This window comes from Tupaia chinensis, unplaced genomic scaffold (assembly GCF_000334495.1).
Source record: "Tupaia chinensis unplaced genomic scaffold, TupChi_1.0 Scaffold144336_1, whole genome shotgun sequence".
Lineage (NCBI taxonomy): Eukaryota > Metazoa > Chordata > Mammalia > Scandentia > Tupaiidae > Tupaia > Tupaia belangeri.
The window spans coordinates 1,105,552-1,119,475 of record NW_006204194.1 but is presented as its reverse complement, the minus strand read 5'-3'; the positions used below and the strand labels follow the sequence as shown (position 1 = coordinate 1,119,475).

The window sequence follows — 13,924 nt, the reverse complement described above, 5'->3', positions numbered from 1 at the left end:
CCCGCCCCCCCCGCCCCCCCGCGCCGTCCGATGGCGGCGGCCGCGCTGAGGGACCCGGCGCAGGTCAGTGCCGTGTCCTCCCCGCCTCGCCCGTGCTCACGCCAGCGCAGGGATGGGCGCCTGCTCTGGTCCCCACAGCCCAGGCCCGGGTGCCAGCCGAGGAGGCGCTGTGGTGGGGCCCTGTTTGTGACGTGCAGGGCCGTGGGCGCGGAGGGCGTGACGGGCGGGGGCCGGTCGCGTAAAGGCTCGCGTGGGCGATTGAGCCCGGAGCACTCGTTTGGAATGGGCGGGGTCGAGCTCTGTCTTTCATCCCCAGGACTCCCGCAGCTGTTGCAAGTTATGCACAGGAGCCACGTGGTTTCCATCCTTTCAACGTTTTTCGTAAGCTGCGCAGAGTTAGGAGAGCCTGGAGGGCTGGGGTAACAGTGAAGCACGGGCAGGTTGAGTTCTGTGCAAGTTTACTAGAAGGTGAGTCAGCACTGCAGACTGGAGGACTGACGGGCACTTACAATGCACTCATTCCGAGGTCTCCTGGCTCCAGACTGGGCGGGGGAACCAGGGGACCTAAGGCGATGGAGCCCCCTCCATGGTTGCCTGCCTTTCATGACCTTCCTTTTCACCCAGGTTTCCATGATTACAGAAGCACTTATGGACCTCACACGGGTGAGTGGACTTGTTCCAGGCCCCTACTGGTGTGGACCCCACAAGCTGTCTCTGGAATTGAGTTCTTGGATTCTTTTCCTGGCACTCCTTTAGTCCTTATGCCTACTTACTGTGAAGGAACACCAAGCCCAGGGTTATTCATCTAGACCGGGGCTATATGGAATGGTTCCTATTGCTGGATACCAGTGCAGTGAGGTGCGGAATGTTGTCCCAGGCATAGTTACCAGATAAACAAATGCTTAAAGGTGAGTTTGAGCTCACTTAGGCCCTTTCTTTCTCATGGGTAGAAGTTAGATCTGGAATGGCTCTGTGAGATGTTGGGTGCCTCTTCTGGAAGAGGTGAACAATGGGAATTTTGAGGCAGAGTAGGAAAGTAATCTCATCCAGGTCTCCTTGGGGCTACAGAATGGAGAACAAACTGGATGTGAGGGATGAGAGGGGAAGGCCAAGGAGAAGGTTAATAGTCCAGGCAAGTGTTGACAGTGGTTGAACTAGTATGGTGGCCATAGAGATGGCAGAAGTGATTGGATTCTAGATTTTTTTTTTTTTTTTTTAAGTAAGGAAGCACCAGTTTTCAGATCTTGAAAGTGAGAGAGAAATTTAGGAGTCAGGGGTGCAAGCAAGACATTTGGATTTAGCTGTTAGATGTATGGAAGTTCCACTAATTGGGATTGTAAAGTTGGTAGGATGGTCAATTATTGGAGATATCAGGGGATTCAAGATGTCTTTAGAGTCTGACATGTTTCAAATAATGGACATCAAATGGATAGTTGACTATACAGGACTAGAGCTATAGGAAAGGATTCAGAATGGAGACATCTAAAATGTGGTAGCCATTGTGCTTTGGGGTGTAATGTGAGTCATAATTAAAAGGATGAATCCTAGTCATACTAGTAATGCTATTAACAACCCAGGGAAGGAAGATGGGTGTCAGCCCTGGATCTTAAGCTAAGGTATGTGAGTAGACATAGTGAGAATCACAAAGACAGGCATGAGAGGGAAGAAGAGGAGCAGGCAGGCAGCCAGTGCTCTAATGGGTGAGTGAACATGAGATCAATGTGAAGGCTCAGGGATGTTAGAGACAAGGTGAGATTGAGGCCAGGACTAGTGTTCAGTCCCCAGGCTTTGGATCCACCAGGATTTTGTAGTGACCATTGATGCATCTGGGAAGTTTCAGTCAGGAAGGTGAATGGGTTTAGGGTCACAGTTGTTCCCCTGGGAGAATCACTGGGCCTGAAGTGGAGGGCTACTGAGGCAGGACTTTTTTTTTTTTTTTTTTTTAAGTTTATTGTTTCTTCCATGAACAAGTAAAAGAGTGAGACAGCATTTCAAATAGGGTCTCCATACAATACTCCATCCTCCGGCTTTCAGCCAGCTCTTCGTCATGGTCAAGCACATGACCAGCATGTTTGGAAAGGTCTCTAGACTTGAACCAGGAACCTTCCCATGAACTCACAGAACATCACATTTTTTTACTTATTCATTCATTTATTTTAATGTGACCAGAGAGAGGGAAGGAGGGAGGGACAGAGAGAGAGGGGGAGAGAGAGAGAGAGAGAGAGAGGAAGGAAGGAAGAAAGAGAAAGCAAGCCACCAGATCTGGGACTTGAATGATGGTCAGCCATATGGGAGTGTCCAGCACCTTAACCACCACACTACCTGCTGGTCCCCCTAGGGCAGGGCTTTTAATGAGGGTTACAAAGAGAGAAGCTGTGACTGGTGACAGGACCTCAGGGATAGCAGAAGCAGAAGATCAGGAGTGTCTTAAATCTACTGGTGGTGGTTCTGAGTGGCTGGGGCTGAAGCAGGGAATAGAGTAAAGCAGAAAAGCCTTCATACCTGGATGGGACACTGGCAGTGGGGACCATTGGCGGTCTGGGGTATTCTGGATCCTATTCTGGTTTACTAAGCACTGTCTGGATGCCATGTTCCCAGTAACGTGGGAAGAGTACGGAGCTGCATATAGTGGGGGCAGGGAAGTGGAGATGACTGTGGGCTTGAGACTGTATGAGAGAGGTGGTCCAAAGATTGATGTGCATGTGGAAAGGGAATGTAAACTAAAGGACCTGTGACCAAGGCGTTGAGGATGTAAGATGATGGGTGATCCCACATCTGTTTGTGTCTGAGGAGTACAGTCTTGGAAACCCCAGGAAAATTGCCTGCCCAGAGGGGATCCAGCTCTACATGCCACGCCCGAGAACTAGATGTCATCTCCCAGCCCAACTGCCTGTTGGTGCTGTAGAGGACACAGTGATGATAGAACCATGATGAGAGAGTAGGAATCAATGTCACCAGGGCCTGGTATTTCCTCTGAGGTGGGGATTAGGGAGGAGGGTGAGAATGGGAAGGATGAGTTGGGGGGGAATGAACTTGGGGTCCACAGAAAGAATCTGATCATGGACAGATATGTCCCCATCATGGCAGGGCTATGTGACCTTTGAGGACGTGGCCATTTACTTCTCCCAGGAAGAGTGGGGGCTCCTTGATGAGGCTCAAAGACTCCTGTACCTCCGTGTGATGCTGGAGAACTTTGCACTTACAACCTCGCTGGGTAAGGTCCTTATACCCACCCATGTCCTAGTCTCTATGGCCTCTTTTCCACCAGAGGCAGCTCTGCCCTTACTATAGCCAGACCATGGGCTCTGCTGACCTTCCCCCCACCTCCCACTTTCTTGGCCTATGTGCTGTAGTGTCAGGGATGACCTATGTGTACTTCCCCTAGCAATGAACTTCCTCAACAGCCTGGATTTCTGCTGCCCTAAAGGGTTCAGGGAAGGGTCTAGGAGTCAGAAGTCTGAAGTCAGCCTAATGCCCCTCACCTTACTTCTTCCTGTTGATGTCCACACAGCACTTTGTGTCCCAAGTTCTGCCTCCTCCTTGCAGTTGAATTTCCTCTGGCTGCCAGTGTGAGGAATTTTCCTGATCAATGTTTACGTGGATCATGGGATGTTCTTGCCAGAACCTCTTCATAGATCTGTTTAATATTAGTTTTCTTTCCTGTGGTCTCTAGTATGCTGAGTGACTCTGGATGAGTGCTGGGTGCTCACCTGTCTGTCTTTTCCTTAGGACTTGCTTCGTGCAGTGCCATATAGTAGATAACTGGGGTGTGGGGAGAGCCCTAGTTGCTTGACAGGGTAAACATGGGAATGTAATCCCAGAGGATACCTGGCCTCAATGGTTTTCAACTAGGAGAGAGCATGGCATCCATGCTATTTTCTAATAGTACCAGCAACCTATCCTGTGTCTACCAGACTGTTAGAGCTATTGACATGATGCATAATTAATTTCTGTCTTTTCTTCCCCTTAACTTTTTTTTTTTTGGAGGGTTTTTTGCTATAGGGCATGTGCGCTCGCCAGAAAGACAGAGAGAGACAGAGAGATAGAAAGCAAGAAATCACCCCCCAGGGGGATGGCCACACCACAATCCCTTCTCCTCCATTCTCCTCTCGGGATCTTGGGCACACACATGAGAGGAGAATGGAGGAGAAGGGATTGCGGTGTGGCCATCCCCCCTGAGGGGTGATTTCTTGCTTTCTGTCTCTCAGTCTTTCTGACAAGCACACGCGGCCTATAGCAAAAACCTCTCCAAAATAAAAAAATTTAAAAATGAAAAAAAAAAAATTAACACAGAGGGACCAGCAGATGGCATAATGGTTACATTGCTGGATTCCCACATAGTTGACCGTGGTTTGAGTCCTGGACCCAGCGTCTTAAAACTCCTATGTGCGTGCATGCCCAAAATCCGAAGAAGAGAACAGAAGAGAAGGGGTTATGGCATGGCCATCCCCCTGGGGGTTGATTTCCTGCTTTCTGTCTCTTTGTTCCTCTGGTATGAGCATGCGCCCTATAGCAAAATCTCTCTAAAAAAGCGAAAAAAAAAAGAACACAGGGAAGGACCAGCAGATGGCTTAATGTTTATGTCGCAGGATTCCCACATAGTCAACCATGGTTTGAGTCCCAGACCCGGTGGCTTAAAACTCATGCCAGGCACATGTGCATGCATGCCCAAAATCTCAAGAGGAGAATGCAGGAAAAGGGATTGTGGCATAGCTATCACCCTGGGTGTTGATTTCTCGCTTTCTGTTCCTCTGTCTCTTTGTTGAACGTTTGTGCTCTATAGCAAAAATTTCTCTCAAAAAAGAAAAAACACAGGAAGGCCAGCAGATGGCATGATGGTTAATATGCAGGATCCCAACTGTGGTTTGAGACACACTGGTGTGAAAAATATGTAAGGCATATATGCATGCATGCCCAAAGTCCCAAGAAGAGAATGGAGGAGAAGGGATTGTGGCATGACCATCTTCCCTGGGGGGTGATTTTCACTTTCCCTCTCTGTCTCCAGTGATTACACATACTCTGTGACAGAAAGAAATTAAAAAAAAAGAAAAGAACTCATAGGATTTTGATTAACAGAAGTTAATGTCATTGTTGGAAAAATGTTTTACTTACTGTAGAAGAGAATGTAAATGCCATGCCACACAGGAACACAAAAGGAAGTGCCTGGTGATCAGGAGCATAAGCAAGAGATAAAGAAAATCATTAAACCGCAGCTTTTATCAGGATTTCTGCAGGAAAGGCAGAGCATGATAAATAGTTTACTACTAGGCAGTTTGAATGATTTCAGGAGGCTTTGGGGCAAAGGGTTTAGCTGGCTTTAGTTGTCTGCTATCAGATGTTGGGATTATTAGGTTAAAGATCTAATTGTCTTCTTTGTGTCCAAACCATGTAGAAAATATGGTTTGGTGTATGAGCTCTGCATTTGAATGAATGCTCCCACTTGAGCCATTCCCTGTCTCTTAAGAATTGACTAGTTCTGAGAGCAAGTCAGATCTCTCCTCAGCCAGCAAAGCAAAGTTAAGATATCAAACTTTCATATTAAACATACTTTATATATATATATATATATATATATTGTGTGTGTGTGTGTGTGTATATAGGGCATGTGTACTTGCCAGAGAGACAGAGAGAGATAGAGAGAAAGTGAGAAATCACCCCTCCCCCCAGAAGGATGGTCATGCTACATACCCTTTTCCTCCATTCTCCTCTTGGGATTTTGGGCATACATGCACATGCTCCAGGCATGAGGTTTAAGCTGCTGGGTGCAGGACTTGAGTTGCAGTTGACTACTTGGTACAGTGACATAACCATTATGCCATATGCTGGTTTCTAAACATAAAATATTTTCAAAAATAAAAAATAGGGTTGGCTCTGTGGCCTTGTGATTAAGGGAGCCGGATCCCACATGATTAACCACATAGTTCAAGTCCTAGACCTAGTGACTTGAGAAACATGCCGGTGCATCTGTATACATAGGAAAGATCCCAACAGGATAGAAAACTGGAGAAGGGATTGCAATGTGACAGTGCCCCATTGTGAGGGTGCTTTCACCCTATTAAAAAAAACTGATAAAGGGGCCAGCAGGTGGTGAGGTGATTAAGGCATAGAATTTCCACATGACTGACTATGGATTCGATGTCCAGATCTGGTGGCTTGAAACTCACTCCAGGTGTGTGTGCATGCATGCCTAAAATCCCAAGAGGGAAATGGGGGAGATTGCAGCATGGCCATCCTCCTGGAAAGTGGTTTCTCACTTTCCCTCTGTCTCTGGTGAGCATAAATGCAAAAAGCTCAAAAAATAAAAAAAAAATAAAAAAGATCAATACATTCCTTTCATAGTCAACATATATTTTATCTGTATTTCTCTGCTTTCAGTGTGTTGGCATGGAATAGAGGATGAAGAGACACTTCCTGAGCAGAGTGTTTCTGCAAAAGGAATATCACAGGTCAGAACTCTAAAATCAGATATTTCCATCCAGAAGATTCACCCCTATGAGATGAGTGCCCCAGTACTGAAAGACATTTTACATCTATCTGATCTACTTGAGCAGAAATCTTGCTGGGTTGGGTCATGTACAAACCTTCACCAGGACCAGAAGGATTATAATGCTGAGAAACGGTCAAAAAGTGATGTGGACAGGACCTTATTTATGAAAAGTTGCAGATTCCATGTATCAGAGAAGCCCTTTGCCTGTGGAGAGGTAACAAAGGACTTCCCAGCCACGTTGGGCCTTCTCCAGCCCCAGACTATTCCCATCTGTGAAAAGCCAGACAGAATCACTAAGTATGGGGAGACCTTTCACATCGGAATAAGTCCTTTCAAGTGGAATGAGTGCAGAAAAGTTACCAGCCACAAACATATTTTTGCTCACTACCCAAGAGTCTGTACTGGAAAAAGGATTTATGAATCTAGCAAATACGGAAAATCCTTTCACTATAAGTACTCACTTGTTCAGCTCCAGAGAGTTCATAGTGGAGAAAGGCCTTATGAGTGCAGTGAATGTGGAAAGTCTTTTAGCCAAACCTCTCACCTGAATGACCATCAAAGAATTCACACTGGAGAAAGGCCTTATGAGTGTGGTCAGTGTGGGAAATCATTTAGGCAAAGAGCTACCCTCATTAAACATCATAGAGTTCACACTGGAGAAAGACCTTATGAGTGTGGTGAATGTGGAAAATCCTTTAGCCAAAGTTCCAACCTTATTGAACACTGTAGAATTCACACTGGAGAAAGGCCATATGAATGTGATGAATGTGGGAAATCCTTTGGGTCCAAATCCACTCTAGTTCGGCACCAGAGAACTCACACAGGAGAAAAACCCTATGAATGTGGTGAATGTGGGAAATTCTTTACACAAAGCCACAGCCTGCTTGAACACCGCATAATTCACACTGGAGCAAGGCCTTATGAGTGTGGCCAGTGTGGAAAATCCTTTAGCCTAAAGTATGGCCTCATTCAACACCAGTTAATTCATAGTGGAGCTAGGCCTTTTGAGTGTGACCAGTGTGGAAAATCCTTTAGCCAAAGAGCCACGCTCAATAAACACCACAAAGTTCACACTGCAGAAAGGCCTTTTGAATGTGGGGAATGTGGAAAAGCTTTCATGTTCAAATCTAAACTTGTCAGACACCAGAGAACTCATACTGGCGAAAGACCTTTTGAGTGCAGTGAATGTGGAAAATTCTTTAGACAAAGCTATACCCTTGTTGAACACCAGAAGATTCATACTGGATTAAGACCTTATGAATGTGGTCAGTGCGGGAAATCTTTTCTTCAAAAGTCTGGCCTTATTCAACACCAGGTAGTTCACACTGGAGAAAGGCCTTATGAATGTGGCAAATGTGGGAAGTCCTTTACACAACACTCTGGCCTCATTCTCCACAGAAAATCTCACACTATGGAGCGGCTTCATGAAAGCAACAAAAAACCCTTAAGCCCACATTCTACCATTCTTTAGCCCCTAAACTCCACACTTGATAAAGATCTTGGATCTGCAGAAAATTTGCTCTTTTTTCCAATGTTATGGCACTGGACAACCTTTTTGAGGGAACCACCTACCTGAAGTTGAGCCTCATACTTTGAAACATCCAGACTGGTATAATCCTCCATGAGTTCCAGGCATGTGTGAGGCTCACAAGAATTGCTGCATACATTATAAACTTCTGGGTTTATTTGCTAAGGTTATATCACTACTAACTTTTCTAATAGAAGCCATTTCCCTTAGACCACCTGGCAGAATGGGCATCAGCCACCCTAACATGCTAAGGGAAGGCAGAAAGTCTGTGCCTGTTACCTGGAGGAAATCTTGAGCAGTCTGAGCCATTAGGGGGAATTTATTCCCTTTTCTGACTGTCAGAGCGTACTTCTGATACAATTTTAGCCAAGAGGATCTGGTCTGCATTCTTCTGAAAGCCTCATCATGGAAATTGTCTCAGGACATTTGTGGTAAATTTTTCCTTCCTCCAAATAAATGGTAACTGCCTGCCTCACATTGCTGTGGCTTGTGCACTAATAAAGGCCTTGTGGTTAAGTCCACCATAATATTGGGGTTTTGTATGCTGTGTGGGGTGGCTGGAAAACAGACTTGAACTCTGTCTGTATGAAGAAATGGATTACCTTTTTTTGTGGCAGGAGGGGGAGTGGGTGAAAACTTGTGCCTCTCCAAGAACAGTAAAATGACAAGAATAGTTCTCATTGTGGTTTTGGTCCAATTTTCATTGCTATTCAAGACAGGAAACAATGCAGGACTCTGTGCTCCTAACTCTTTTTTTTTTTTGGAGAGGTTTTCGCTATAAGACACGTGCGCTCGTCAGACAGACAGAGACATAGAGACAGAAAGCGAGAAATCACCCCCCAGGGGATGGTCATGCCGCAATCCCTTCTAACTAATCCCCACCTAACTAATCAGGCCAGCAGGTGGTTAAGGAGGTGAGCTCCTACATAGTTGATCATGGTTCCAGTCTTGGATTTGGCGGCTTGAAAATTATGCCAGGTGCATATGTATGTGTACCCAAAATCCTGAGAGGAGAACGAAGGCACACCCCCCCGCCCCCGGGGTGAGATTTCTCACTTTCCCTCTGTCTCCAGTGAACACACACACCCTATGGCAAAAACCTTAAAAATAAAGGAATGAGTGAATGAATAAATAAAGATGGCAAAAAATAATTTTTAAAAATCACCTAACTAATAAAGGGGTGACTATCCACACTACTTCATTTGACAGTCCAATTGTATCTGTTCTTCAACCTGATACAAAGGGTGCCTCATGGAAGATGATGATCTTATCCATTTGGGGCCACCATCCTGAATATCCAATATTATTAGGCTGTTGGGAAAGTCATGATGCATTTATGCATAGAAGAATGATAAATTTAGCTAATATGTTCTATTTAGTGCATATCTCACAACCTCTTAGCTGCAGTTCGCGTCATATATGAAGAGGCACAACACATCTTTCCAGGTTGTCCATGAGGTATCTCAACAGCTTTGCCATCATCTGGCCTTGGCAGACAAGATGTTAACTGTATCTACCTTTCTCCAACAGCACAGGGATGACATGATATCAATAGCATCCTCCAAGAAGATTCATTTGACACATTGGCAACACATTCTTCACCTGTAAGTTTTATTTGGTTTTACAGATGCTGTTTCTTAAAAATAAGCCTACGTGGGACCAGGAGTTAGCATAATGGCTATGTCGCTGGACTCCCATGTAGTCGACCACGGTTCGAGTCTTAGACCTGGTGACTTAAACTCATGCTGGGTGCGTGTGCGTGCGTGCCCAGGATCCCAAGAGGAGAATGGAGAAGAAGGGATTGCGGTGTGGCCATCCCCCCTAGGGGGTGATTTCTCGCTTTCTATCTCTCTGTCTCTCTCTGTCTGTCTGGTGAGGGCACGCGCCCTATAGCAAAAACTTCTCGAAAAAAAAAAAAAAAAGCCTACGTTGGAGAGGCCAGAAGGTGGCATGGTAGTTGGGGCACTGGACTCCCATGTGACTGACCGTAGTTCGAGTCCTGGACCTCATGGTTTGCTTTCTCACTTTTCCCCTCTCTCTGGTCAAATTAAAACAATAATAAAATAAATAATTCTAAAAACCAGAAGTCTACCTTAAATTGTGGTCCCTCCAACAAAAGACTCTAAAATCTGTCCTTCAGTTCAGAGGTTTTGACTACCTCTCCTGTCTCCTGGGATTTCTGACCATCATTCAGTAGCAATTGCAGGAGGCTGTTGATCTGAACTGAGCACTTGCTCTAGGCTCCAACAGTTCAGAATCACTCATACTAAAATGTCACATCATCAAACTGAAACTTTTTTTTAAACCCTTTATTTATTATTATTATTTTTTTTTTTGGAGAGGTTTTTGCTATAGTGCGCGTATGCTCGCCAGGAAGACAGTGAGAGACAGAAAGTAAGAAATCATCCCTAGGGTTGATGGTCACACCACAATCCCTTCTCCATTCTCCTCTCGGGATCTTGGGCATGCATGCATATGGGCTTGGTGTGAGTTTAAGCTACTGGGTCCAGGACTCAAACTGCAGTTGACTACATGGGAGTCCAGCAATATAGCCATTACGCCAACTGCTGATCCCAAAACTTTTTTTTTTTCTTTTTTTTGGAGAGGTTTTTGCTATAGGGCGCATGCACTCGCTGGAAGGACAGAGACAGAGAGAGAGAAAGCGAGAAATCACCCCCCAGGGGGGATGGCCATGTCCATTCTCCTCTTGGGATCTTGGGCATGCATGCACACGTGCCCAGCGTGAGTTTAAGCTACCGAGTTCGGGACTCAAAACATGGCTGGCTACATGGGTGTTCAGTGACAGTCATTACGCTAACTGCTGGTCCCTATCAAACTGAAACTTTAAGGAAGCTGGTAGATCCCAAAATACACCAGTTTTTTCCTGAAAATGGGAGATTCCAGTGAACCTGTATCAATACTATTAAGACATTTAGTAAAACTTATGCACTTCTTGTGGCTCTCTTAGGAATGAGAATCTGAAATAACTGAAGATACTTTCTAGGCTTTCTTAGAGATGTTTTATAAACATCCTTCTTACTCAAATACATTCCTCCTCTACTTTCTTTTCTTTCTTTCTTTCTTTTTAAGAGATTTTTGCTGGGCTGGCAGGTGGCGTGGTGGTTAAAGGTGCTGCACTCCCACATGACTGACTGTGGTTCAAGTTTTGGACCCGGCGGCTTGCTGTCTCACTTTCTCTTTTTCTCTGCCTATCTCTGATTAAACTGGAAAATAATACTAATAAATAAAGTTAAATAAAATAATTTGGAGCCAGTAGGTGGCATGGTTAAGGCACTGGAATTCCCATATGGTCAACTGTGGTTCAAATCCTGGACCTGGAGGCTTGCTTTCTCCTACTCTCTCTCATTCTCTTTCTCTGGCAAAACTCATGTGAAAATAAATAAATAAATAAATAAAAACAAATAATACTTTAAAAAAATTCTTTAAAAAAAAAGGAGAGAATTTTGCTATAGTACATGTGTGCTCATCGGAAAGACAGAGAGACAGAAAGTGAAAAATCACCTCTCTCTCTACCCTAAGGGAGATGGCCATGCCACAATCCCTTCTCCATTCTGTCAGGATTTTGTACACGCAGACATGTGTATGCACCCTGCGTAAGTTTTAAGCCACCAGGTCTGGGACTTGAATTGCGATCTCCCAACTATGTGGGAGTCCAGCAACATAACCATTATGCCATCTGCTAGTTCCCCTCGTTTACCTTCTATCATTCACATCTATTTTGTGGTGTTAGTATATGTAGAGACATGCGGGTATCTGTGAGGCAAGAGATTCCCCAATGATTTTACAACAATGTGCTAAATTCACTGTCTCCACACTTTGCTTTTTTTATTTTCTTTTTTATTTATTTATTTATTTTTGGAGAGATTTTCACTGTAGGGCGCGTGCGCTCGCCAGACAGACAGAGAGAGACATAGAGACAGAAAGCGAGAAATCACCCCCCAGGGGGGATGGTCACGCCGCAATCCCTTCTCCTCCATTCTCCTCTCAGGATCTTGGGCACGCACGCACATGTGCCCGGCGTGAGTTTTAAGCCACCGGGTCCGGGACACGAACCGCGGTCGACTACGTGGGAGTCCAGCGACATAGCCATTACGCTAACTGCTGGTTCCCTCCACACTCTGCTTGAGATTAAGGAAAATGGGGCCAGCCAGTGACATGGTAGTTAAGTTGGTTAGATCCCACGTGACCAACTGTGTGGTTCAAGTCCCAGTGGCTTGAGAAACACACCAGGTACATGTACATCCGTACCAAAAATCCCAAAAGGAAAAAGAAATGGAGAAGGGATTGTGACATGAATGTAATCATGGGGAATGACTTTTTGCTTGCTCTTGTGCACTCTCTTTTTCTCTCACAGGCAGATGCACGCATCCTCTGGCTATGTTAAAAAAAAAAAAAAAGATGAAGCAAAATGTCTCCAGGTGACCATGAGATCATTTTGTTCCCTTTACAGAATTTAGCTGCATCAGACTTCTTACTACACCGTCTCCCATTTGTAATTTTTGCTCTTAAAATTCTGAAAGCTGTAAGGCCTCAGCACATGTTTATCCGGGGAAATTTGGACTTTGTGGTGTCTGGGCAGTAGCCCTAGCCTTGGCCCAAAGAAACTCTGGCTCTCCTTACTTTGCCCCAGTCTTCCTTTTTAGGTCAACACCACTTATGATGTCAGAAACTGCCACTCAGGCCCTGTGCTATACACCATTGAAAGAATAATGACTGACTAGATACTAGGCTCTCTTGGTAATAGAAACTCTCACAGATTCTTAATCATGATCTTCCATACTCAGCTGTCCTTTACCCTTTGGGACAATAAAATAGCTTATCCCAGGGTCAACCTCATAGTGCAGTAGTGAAGTGCTATGCAGAGGAAGCCAGATTCCACATGGTCGACTGGGGTTCAAATCTCAGACCTGGCAGCAACGTGCTGGTCACATACATGTGCCCGGGATCCTGATGTGATGGGGGAAGTGGAGAAAAAAGGATTGTGTTGTGACCATGTCCTATTGATGGGTGCTTTCTCTCCCCCTCCCCTATCTCATGTGTTCATGCACATGCCCTATCACGAATAAAGGATAAAAAACGTTCAGCCCACCAAGGACTTGTTAATACAAAATGGAGCCAAACCTGGACCCTGTGGTATACTCTTCCTTCAGCCCTTCCCTGTCCCCAGTCTCCTGACATGCCATGGTGCTAGAGGTCATCTTCTCTGAAACCTTTGGGTAGTTGGGGAGCCCTCAGGATTCATTGAACTGCCATGAAAATTCATAGACTGTGCAAATGCTGCCAACTCCCAGATGTGATGGTCCTCAATGGAATGTGGATGCTCCCTTTCCCTCAGCCAGGACAACCCTGCTAAGGTCCCAGTAGACAACATAGTTAACCATGCTTCAGGCAGTCATCTTAGCACTTAATGCTCTGGCCAGTGAATTTTCCCATCAGCTCATTTATTTCAGACTGTTAGACTTTTGCCTGAGAGCAGTCCCCTTTTGGGTAAAATCATTGGGGAATCTCTTGCCTCACAGATACCCACATGTCTCTACATATACTAACACCACAAAATAGATATAAAAACTTGCCAGAACATCACTTATTTCCTTCAGAGTTGGAGACATTAAAGATAGTGGTCTAGGCATAATTTCACTTCTCAAAATATACTTTGTGGGAACCAGCAGTTAGCGTAATGGCTATGTCGCTGGACTCCCACGTAGTCGACCACCGTTTGCGTCCCGGACCCGGTGGCTTAAAACTCACGCCGGGCACGTGTGCGTGCATGCCCAGGATCCCGAGAGGAGATTGGAGGAGAAGGGATTGCGGCGTGACCATCCCCCCTGGGGGGTGATTTCTCGCTTTCTGTCTCTATGTCTCTCTCTGTCTATCTGGCGAGCGCACGC

General features: G+C 45.4%; 2 protein-coding genes across 3 annotated transcripts in view; both read left to right on the top strand.

Moving 5' to 3' along the window:
* On the top strand, positions 1 to 8,802 carry LOC102497813 (zinc finger protein 416). Of its 2 annotated transcripts, XM_014583519.2 has the most exons (5): positions 1 to 63; positions 317 to 468; positions 625 to 663; positions 3,088 to 3,214; positions 6,376 to 8,802. In XM_014583519.2, exons 3-5 carry the CDS (start codon positions 631 to 633, stop codon positions 7,956 to 7,958), a joined length of 1,743 nt encoding a protein of 580 aa, XP_014439005.1. In that variant the 5' UTR covers positions 1 to 63; positions 317 to 468; positions 625 to 630; the 3' UTR covers positions 7,959 to 8,802. The 2 variants fall into 2 exon arrangements, with proteins under 2 accessions (XP_014439005.1, XP_006166809.1); XM_006166747.3 differs by lacking the exons at positions 1 to 63; positions 317 to 468; positions 625 to 663 and adding an exon at positions 675 to 908.
* The window catches only part of LOC102498484 (zinc finger protein 134), a 30,756-nt gene continuing 23,208 nt past the window's right edge, over positions 6,377 to 13,924 (top strand). The window contains exons 1-2 of the mRNA XM_027767623.1: positions 6,377 to 6,446; positions 9,546 to 9,619. The gene's annotated coding sequence lies outside the window, so the exon portion shown is untranslated. The remainder of the gene's footprint in view (positions 6,447 to 9,545; positions 9,620 to 13,924) is intronic.